Source organism: Poecilia reticulata, linkage group LG20 (assembly GCF_000633615.1).
Source record: "Poecilia reticulata strain Guanapo linkage group LG20, Guppy_female_1.0+MT, whole genome shotgun sequence".
NCBI lineage: Eukaryota > Metazoa > Chordata > Actinopteri > Cyprinodontiformes > Poeciliidae > Poecilia > Poecilia reticulata.
The window spans coordinates 8,717,304-8,727,331 of record NC_024350.1 but is presented as its reverse complement, the minus strand read 5'-3'; the positions used below and the strand labels follow the sequence as shown (position 1 = coordinate 8,727,331).

General features: G+C 39.9%; 2 protein-coding genes across 3 annotated transcripts in view; one reads left to right on the top strand and one right to left on the bottom strand.

Moving 5' to 3' along the window:
* Positions 1-1,661, bottom strand: part of LOC108165682 (uncharacterized) — a 4,086-nt gene extending 2,425 nt beyond the window's left edge. Inside the window, exons 1-2 of the mRNA XM_017301765.1 lie at positions 1,658-1,661; positions 11-262 (exon numbers count right to left, since the gene is read on the bottom strand). Coding sequence (XP_017157254.1) covers positions 11-262; positions 1,658-1,661 — 256 coding nt within the window. The remainder of the gene's footprint in view (positions 1-10; positions 263-1,657) is intronic.
* On the top strand, positions 926-7,598 carry LOC103482394 (uncharacterized). 2 transcript variants are annotated; one of them, XR_536455.2, is made up of 2 exons: positions 926-5,952; positions 6,142-6,279. XR_536455.2 is itself a non-coding variant. In XM_008438521.2 (2 exons), exons 1-2 carry the CDS (start codon positions 2,788-2,790, stop codon positions 6,747-6,749), a joined length of 2,541 nt encoding a protein of 846 aa, XP_008436743.1. In that variant the 5' UTR covers positions 926-2,787; the 3' UTR covers positions 6,750-7,598. The 2 variants fall into 2 exon arrangements, 1 of the variants encoding a protein (XP_008436743.1); XM_008438521.2 differs by lacking the exon at positions 6,142-6,279 and adding an exon at positions 6,707-7,598 and having other exon boundaries at positions 926-5,285.
* Positions 7,599-10,028: the final 2,430 nt, after the last annotated feature.

The window sequence follows — 10,028 nt, the reverse complement described above, 5'->3', positions numbered from 1 at the left end:
GTCGAGGGAGGACACAGGAGGTAGGTACACACGAGGGGTAGCGTCTGGCCGGTAACACCGACAGCGTCGGGGAAACACACAGGAGGTAGGTGATCCACGAAGGGGGAATAGGCACACTCACTCAGAACCCAGCGACAATGGATCACACCAGAGCAACGAGGAGGCGGCAGGATAATCTGACGAGGAAGACAACAAGGGGTTAGACTGGAGCAGATCACAGAAGGCCTATTTCTGGAACGAATGTTACCGAGGTAAGCAAACACTCAGGCGATGAGACAAAGAGGTGCTGCTGCTTATATCAGTAGTCCACGCCTCCTAAACGAGCCGCAGGTGTGAGTACGGGTTGAACCCAGCAGCTTCTCAGGGGTTCTGCATGCAGGTGTCATCTGGTGGACACCAGGCGGAACAACGGTTCAATCCATGATAAAAAACCCATTCGAAACAAAAATAAAAGAAAAGACTAACAAAATAAATGGGGAAGACACAACCTGACACACTGGAAGGCCATTTTGTACTAACAAGACAGGAGTGGTATCCTACTAATTTTGATAAAATAAAAACAAATGTAGAATGATTTCTACTGGTCCATTACCCCTAAAAATGCAAAATAAATAAATACTACTCATAATAATAATAATGATAATAAATAAAAAGCAAAAAAAAAAAAATATCCATTTAACACACATAAACTTGATTTTGTATGTAATCTGTGTATCACCACAGGCTCCCTGTGGCAGCTTGTGTAAGCAGAACCTCATGAATATTCACAGTTAGATCATCAGGGGCTGCACAGTAGCACAGTAGTGAAGTTGGTAGCATTGTTGCCTTGCAGCAACAAGGTCCTGGGTTTGATTCCTGGCCTGTGGTCTTTCTGCATGGAGTTTGCATGTTCTCCCTGTGCATGCCTGGGTTCTCTTGGGGTACTCCAGCTTCCTTGCTCAGTAAAAAAACATGACTGTCAGGTTAATTGGTCTAAATTCTCCTTAGGAAAATTTAGACCAATATAGTTACCCTTCTTTTCAATAACAGTTATAAGCACACCTATAACTTAGGTGTGTGTGTATGTGCCCTGCAATGGACTGTGACCTGTCCAGGTTGTACCTTACCTCTTGCCCGAAATGTTCGCTGGAGATAGGCACCAGCACACCTCCTGACCCCACTACGGACAAGGGTGTACAGAAGATGGATGGATGGATGATTTTTATGCAGGACATGCTCCATCACATGCATCACAGTACTCCACTATGTGTCTGGCCAGTAAAGGCCTTAAAGGTGAAAAAACAATGAAGTGGCCCCCTTCCTCACCAGCCCTAAACCCCATTGAGAACTTGTGGGCTCTTAAACAGTTCACATCTCTGAACAGTGTCTGGGAGGCTGTGGTTGCTGCTGCACAAAAAGTTGATCGTCAACAGATCAAGAAACTGGCAGACTCCATGAGTGGAAGGCTTATGACTGTTATTGAAAAGAAGGGTGGCTATATTGGTCACTGATTTCTTTTTTAAATGTGAGAAATGTTTGTCAATTTTGAGTTGTATATTTGTTACGGAGCCCCTAAGGGGACATGGAGGGCAAAAAAAGGAAAGAAATCCCGACTTATTATCTCGAGATCCCGACATCAGTACATAACGACCTAATCACAGTGATGGAGGACACCCACCCATGGGGTAGATATATAGATTTTTATTTCGAGCTTGGGCTTGAGTATAAACACATTAAATCAGTGCTTGACAGCAGACATGGATTTTGTCTGCTGTCAATATTCAATTGACATGTCAATGACATGTTAGAAGATGTCATTGACAGACTGAATGTGGATTTCTATCCAACAAAATTGAAACTCAGTACTATGACTGCTGTCGACACAATTATTTCCAGCAAGAGTGTTCATGGTCTACAAGTTCGAGGACTTAACTCAGAGAGTTACATCCAACTGCCCCAAGCTTACAGCAGAGACTTCATCCCAGTAGACAAGTCTTATGTCCCAACAAAAGAAACTGCATTGATGTGGCCTCATCTCAGAAGCTTGGCAGATAAGTTACCACCCATTCAAGACTGTGATGTAGGGCTTCTCATTGGATATGACTGTCCAGCTGCCATAGCTCCACTAGAAGTCATAACAGGTGACAAAAACCAACACTTTGCACAAAGATCAGAACTAGGATGGAGTATAATAGGCTCATCAAACCCCCACAGACAAGGAAGTCAAAGCTTTGTGCATGGGCTCACAGTAAAGGAGCTAGCAATCACATCGACGACTGACATTTTAAAGGTCTTAGAATCGGATTTCATGGAGAGAAGCTATGAAGATAAATATGTGTCTCAAGATGATATTAATTTTATAGTTTCTCAGTAACAACATCACACAAAGATGACGGGCATTACGAAATGCCTCTCCCTTTCAAAGGCAGCAGTCTGCCTAACCTACCAAACAACAAAAGACTAGCCCAAGTTCGCCTGCAGTGTCTTAAGAGGAAATTAAGGGCCAACAAACAATACTACGAGCAATACAAAACATTCATGGAAGAAACCATAAATAAGGGTGATGCAGAKCCTGCCCCTTCAACATCTGAGGGAGAAACAGAGTGGTACCTTCCACATCATGGCATCTACCATCCCAGGAAGCCAGATAAGCTGAGTTGTTTTTGACTGTTCAGCCAAATTCCATGGTGTTTCGCTTAATGACACCATGATTTAATCAATCATGGGCCTGATTTAATCAATCCTTTGTTAGGAGTGATATGTCGCTTCAGGAAAGAGACCATAGCAATAATTTGTGACATAGAAAGGATGTTTTACCAATTTTCTGTCACTCCTGAATCCAGAAATTATCTTAAATTCCTCTGGTGGAAAGGAGGAAATTTGGAGAAAGAACCACAGGGGTACAGGATGGCAGTTCATCTCTTTGGAGCTGCTTCATCTCCAGGATGTGCCAATTTTGGGCTAAAGCATCTAGCACAGCAGCACAAGACTAACTATCCTCAAGCAGCCACATTTATTGAGAAAAACTTTTATGTGGATGACGGCTTAGTTAGTGTACCATCAGTAGAGGAAGCCAAGAAACTAATCATTGAGTCACAAGAGTTGTGTAAAAAGGGAGGCTTACGGCTTCACAAATTCAAATCAAACAAGGAAGCTGCTCTCGCCTGCTTGGGTCCTTCAGACGTAACAACAGCCATCAAGCCCCATGGTTTGGATCCAGCCTCCTCGGAGCGTGCACTTGGCATTCAATGGTTGACAAAAAATGACACCTTCATTTTTAACATCGCCTTAAAGGATCAACCTTCTACCCGTCGCAGCTGCTTGTCAATCATTGCTTCACTTTATGATCCTCTTGGATTCATTGCTCCATTCACCCTTAGTGGAAAACTTATTCTTCAAGAGCTTTGTCACAGAGGCATAGGGTGGGACGATTCTCTCCCAGAAGATATAAAGCCACGGTGGGAGAAATGGATAAATGATCTGCAGAGACTGAAAGAGATCTCAATTCCGAGATGTTATCATCCTGCTGACTTCCACAATGTTGTCCGAGTAGAGCTGCACCATTTTTCAGAYGCCAGTTGTGTAGGATATKGTGCATGTTCTTACCTGAGGTACATAAATGACAAGGGTGAAGTCCACTGCAGTCTYGTGATAGCAAAGGCAAGAGTTGCTCCTTCAAAGATCACAAGTATCCCAAGATTAGAACTTGCAGCAGCAGTGGTTTCTACAAAAGTCAGTGTTATGCTAAGATGTGAACTTGATATGAAGATTGATCAAGAATATTTCTGGACTGACTCACAAGTTGTACTAGGGTACATCAATAATTATGCTCGCAGGTTCCACATATTTGTTACCAACCGTGTTCAACTGATTAGAGATAACAGTAATCCTAATCAGTGGCATTATGTTGAAACCTCAGAAAATCCAGCCGATTATGCATCCAGAGGTCTATGCGCTTCTGATATTCATTCAACAAACTGGTTGCAAGGACCAAAATTTCTTTGGCAGCATGAGTTACACTTAACACTCAACACTCCAACAGAATTGCTTGTCGGTGATCTTGAAGTAAAGACAATTCAGGTACTTGTAACTGAAGTCAAAAGCAGTAATGACATCCTCGAATGCCTGAATCGGTTTTCCTCTTGGACAACACTTCTGAAGGTGATTGCAAGAATCAAAAGACTAGGCTCAAAGCAACAAAATAGCGAACATGTGACTGTTGAAGAAGTACAAAGAGCAGCTGAAACTGTGATTAAGATTGTTCAACAACAAACCTTCCCAAATGAGATAAAGATACTAGAAGGTGAAAAGAAACTTCCAAACACCAGCACCCTTTTTAGACTTGATCCCATCTGGTCTGAAGAGCTTCTCCGCGTGGGAGGGAGATTGAAGCAGTCATATTTCTGTTTTAAAGTCAAACACCCAGTAATGCTACCAAATAACAGTCATATTACTAACCTGATTGTGTCACACTACCATGCTCAGACATGCCATCAGGGTCGAGGCCAGACACAAATGGAATTCAGGACCAATGGATTCTGGATCATTGGTGGGAGCAAGTTGGTAGCCAAGCTGATACGCGATTGTGTGTTTTGCAGAAAACTTAGGCGGCCAACGGAAAAGCAGAGAATGGCKGACCTTCCTRAAGAAYGTGTTGAATCCTCTGCACCCTTCACATATAGTGGCATGGACTGTTTTGGCCCTTTCATTGTGAAGAAAGCCCGCAAAGAGTACAAAAGATATGGCCTAATTTTCACATGTCTCTACTCTAGAGCTGTCCATATCGAAATGCTCGAAGATTTGCCATCTGACTCATTCATAAATGCACTGAGATGCTTTATTAGTATTAGAGGAGCTGTAAGACAACTGTACTGTGATCAAGGCACTAATTTTGTTGGTGCCAGGAACGAGTTCACACAAGCACTGAAACAATGTGACACTAAGTTTTTAGAAGTTTTCTTGGCGGATAAACAGTGTGAATTTGTTTTCAATTCCCCCTCTGCCAGTCATGCAGGTGGTGTATGGGAAAGGCAAATAAGAACCATCAGAAATGTATTGAATGCTACCTTCGCACAGTGCTCAGGCCGACTTGATGACGCATCCCTCAGTATATTGTTATATGAAGCCATGGCTATTGTCAATAGCCGCCCATTAACAGTGAATGGAATCAATGATCCTCAAGCATTGGAGCCCATAACACCAAATCATCTCATTATGATGAAATCTAAGGTTGCTCTCCCTCCCCCTGGAGTGTTTGTCAAAGAGGACCTATATATGCCACAAAGAGGTGGAGGAGAGTGCAGTATCTCATTGAACAATTCTGGAGTCGCTGGAAAAAGGAATATTTGATGAACATTTCCATGAGACAGAAATGGCACTCAACTCAACGCAATCTCAAGAAGGAGGACATTGTCATTATCAAAGACGATAACCTTCCAAGAAATCAGTGGCAACTAGGATGAGTGGTTGACACTGTTCAAGGCAGTGATGGATGGGTCCGTCGAGCCAAAGTTCAAGTCGGTGAACGAAAGTCAAATTCTTCTAAACCTTCAATTATTGAGAGGCCAATTCAGAATTTAGTTCTTTTGGAAAATTAATGAGAAAAGATGAACAACTTTTGTACAGATTATTTATTTCATGGTAATTTTATGCAAACATATTTAGTCTACATTATTTAGTAGAGTTAAAAAAATCCTGTTCAATTCATTTACTGTTTATGTATTACTTTTTTCATTCATTGTAACAGGATTTGGTGGGAGTGTAAATAACAGCTTAATTGGAAAATTCCCCTTGTTCATTGGGCCAACAGTGACTCCTAGTGGTTAATTTATGCATTAATTTTAAAGAACGGTAGATTTTTTTCTTTGTTTTTTCTGTGGTTACCTAGCAACACCCTGCGAGATGAGACAACGGTACATTATAAAGAAACCCGGAGAAAATCTTTAAAATAGTGCCCTCAGAAAGCAGAATGAGGTATAGATATATGTAATTGTGATTTGTAATAAGAAATGTTATAGCTTTATTTAAGAAACAGTCGCGGTTTATAAACGAAACTGTATATTGACGAGTTAAAGGACATAACGTATTCTTTTTTGTGCATAACTGAATATTGATATGTTGGTTTTATACAACGGTTCTGTATTCTTTTGTTTTATACTACAGTTTTCACTGTGTCAATGGAAAGAAAGGTTGAGATTAAATTGCACCCGTTTGAAACTCCCTGCGTCTGGCTGTTCAGTCCGAGAGGCCGCTACAGTGGCGCTGTTCAGCTGCAGATAGTGGAAGACACGAACGACTGTGGCAATTACTATGCTGCTAAGAAAAGTAATAAAGTCAAGTTTTACAAAAAATATATATATAGATAAATCTTCAGATAGGAGGAATGTCAAAGTAAGATCACGTTTCACAAAAGTCTATTGTATGTAATCATGCATATTCTTCTTTTATATCATCAATTCAACCAAAACTAAGTTTTTCAGTGCTCCTAACACACATGTAATATATATTTTAATGGATAAGATAGTTTTAATATTCTTTCTCCAAACATACTTCTTTATGGTGAACAGAAGGTAAAAAAGGATTAGCTACAAAATGAATAAGAGTCAAAAGGAGGTGCTCAACAGTTGATTTGCATTTGCATGGCACTCAGCAACTTCATTTAAATACGAAAACCTCTGCTAGGCACAAGGGGGAGGGGGGTGATAGGNGGTGGAGGAGAGTGCAGTATCTCATTGAACAATTCTGGAGTCGCTGGAAAAAGGAATATTTGATGAACATTTCCATGAGACAGAAATGGCACTCAACTCAACGCAATCTCAAGAAGGAGGACATTGTCATTATCAAAGACGATAACCTTCCAAGAAATCAGTGGCAACTAGGATGAGTGGTTGACACTGTTCAAGGCAGTGATGGATGGGTCCGTCGAGCCAAAGTTCAAGTCGGTGAACGAAAGTCAAATTCTTCTAAACCTTCAATTATTGAGAGGCCAATTCAGAATTTAGTTCTTTTGGAAAATTAATGAGAAAAGATGAACAACTTTTGTACAGATTATTTATTTCATGGTAATTTTATGCAAACATATTTAGTCTACATTATTTAGTAGAGTTAAAAAAATCCTGTTCAATTCATTTACTGTTTATGTATTACTTTTTTCATTCATTGTAACAGGATTTGGTGGGAGTGTAAATAACAGCTTAATTGGAAAATTCCCCTTGTTCATTGGGCCAACAGTGACTCCTAGTGGTTAATTTATGCATTAATTTTAAAGAACGGTAGATTTTTTTCTTTGTTTTTTCTGTGGTTACCTAGCAACACCCTGCGAGATGAGACAACGGTACATTATAAAGAAACCCGGAGAAAATCTTTAAAATAGTGCCCTCAGAAAGCAGAATGAGGTATAGATATATGTAATTGTGATTTGTAATAAGAAATGTTATAGCTTTATTTAAGAAACAGTCGCGGTTTATAAACGAAACTGTATATTGACGAGTTAAAGGACATAACGTATTCTTTTTTGTGCATAACTGAATATTGATATGTTGGTTTTATACAACGGTTCTGTATTCTTTTGTTTTATACTACAGTTTTCACTGTGTCAATGGAAAGAAAGGTTGAGATTAAATTGCACCCGTTTGAAACTCCCTGCGTCTGGCTGTTCAGTCCGAGAGGCCGCTACAGTGGCGCTGTTCAGCTGCAGATAGTGGAAGACACGAACGACTGTGGCAATTACTATGCTGCTAAGAAAAGTAATAAAGTCAAGTTTTACAAAAAATATATATATAGATAAATCTTCAGATAGGAGGAATGTCAAAGTAAGATCACGTTTCACAAAAGTCTATTGTATGTAATCATGCATATTCTTCTTTTATATCATCAATTCAACCAAAACTAAGTTTTTCAGTGCTCCTAACACACATGTAATATATATTTTAATGGATAAGATAGTTTTAATATTCTTTCTCCAAACATACTTCTTTATGGTGAACAGAAGGTAAAAAAGGATTAGCTACAAAATGAATAAGAGTCAGAAGGCGGTGCTCAACAGTTGATTTGCATTTGCATGGCACTCAGCAACTTCATTTAAATACGAAAACCTCTGCTAGGCACAAGGGGGAGGGGGGTGATAGGGGAACACGGACACACAGCGTTTTTGACCATTTTTGGCAGTGTTCGACTCTGACAAAAACCTCTTGCTGAAAGCCCTCAATCTCCATGCGCACGGCAGAACAAGGTGTCAATAGCTGTCGAAAATCCAATTTTTCGTCCTGTGTACTGTTAACAACAAATAAAATAGCTTCTTATCATCACCCCATTAACATTTAAAGAAATGCATCCTCCTTTTTTTTTCACCAGAGGGCATCACAAATGTATCAACTATAAACCTGTCTTTTGGCATCACTGATAGCCAACATTTCAGGCTATCAGTTATTCTAAACCACTGTAGAGTTATCCTGGCATAACTGTTTGCTATGTGGTGGTAGTCACCTCATCGGAGCAGCAATGAGGCCAACTCTAGTTGCTGTGGACAACAAATTTAATGTAGTCGTCACCATGAAATGTGGAAATTCTAGCTACCACCTGCTTCAGGGAAGAGTCACTTACACTTTGGTTGGGATACTATATTAATCAGCCAGGCTTTACATCTTTAACTACAGCTGCAAGCTATTGTTGGAACTGATGAAAAAGAGCCAGATTCAACATTTCGAAGTCCCAGCTAAGTCTCACTTGTTTGTTTCTTATTTACACAATTAACTAACATGTTGCATGTTTTGTTTATACTGTGCTTGTTTTATATTTCAATTATTGGATGATTTCTTCTATTTGATTAATTTGCCTTTCTTGCAGTCTTTAATAGTTTTGTTTAGCTCAACAGTCAACAGAGCTGTCAGTTTTACTCTGGGTGAGTTCACACTGCAGCTTGAAGTGACCCTATTCTGATTTTTTGGCAATTCCGATTTTTTTGCCGGAGCTGTTCACACTGCCACTAATTGCGACCTGTATGCGTTCTGCAGTGTGACCGGGCAAACCACCTGAAAGTGTCCCGCATGCGCAGTAGAGGGCGCAATAGCGTCAGCGTTCTCAGTGTTCTGAGAAGAAAAGAAGAAGTGCTCAGTGTTTGCAGAAGTAAACGTGGAGGCTAACGGTGGAGCTTAGCTTACATATTTTAAGTTGTTGTCCAGGTGGAGCAACATGTTAACAACTTAATCCTCATATAGTCCGTCATGGTTGTTGTTTTTCTTCCCGCTTGCGTGTAGAATAGTGAGATTTGTTGAGAATCAGTGACGTTCAGTTCGGATTAATGCAACCTGAGCGTTAGGGTCGCATTTGACTAGGATACGTATCGGATGTGGGTCACATTCGTAAAAGAATCTGACCTGTGCTGTTCACACTGCCATGAAAAGATCGGATACAGGTCGCATTACATCAAAAAAATCAGAATTGGGTCACTTCAGGCTGCAGTGTGAACGCACCATGAGGTTGGTGTTAGAGCTGACTGAACACATTATTAGCCCAGTGTGTGTCCCGTATCAAAATAGTAAAGGAATTAAAAACCAATTTGATGCCATAAATCATAATTGTAATCCTATTGGTGTCATTAATCCTACTAATGCTGAACAATGCGTTTATCACTTGTTTTCGAATTTATCAGACATATTAAGATAAAGCATGCTGAAATCCATAACAACTAGAGATGTGCCGATCAGGTTTTTTCCTGCCGATTCCGATCACCCATGATCACCGATACCCATTACATAATTATTATTTTTTTAATCATAAACACTACCGGTTACATTATGTGGAAAAAGGAACCATGAATTCACCTTAATTTAGACAAAAACTTGCTTTTAATAACTTTTTCCAAGAACAAAACAAGCATTCTGCAAATTGTACTGATATCGGTAATACTATCTTTAACAGACTGATAACATATGGAGGCTTTGAAGAGGCTAAATAATGCAAAGAGTCAAAATAAAACCTCTCAACATTACCAAAAAATTCAAATATAAAACTTAACATTCAAAGGCAAATACAGGATCCATTACAATAAA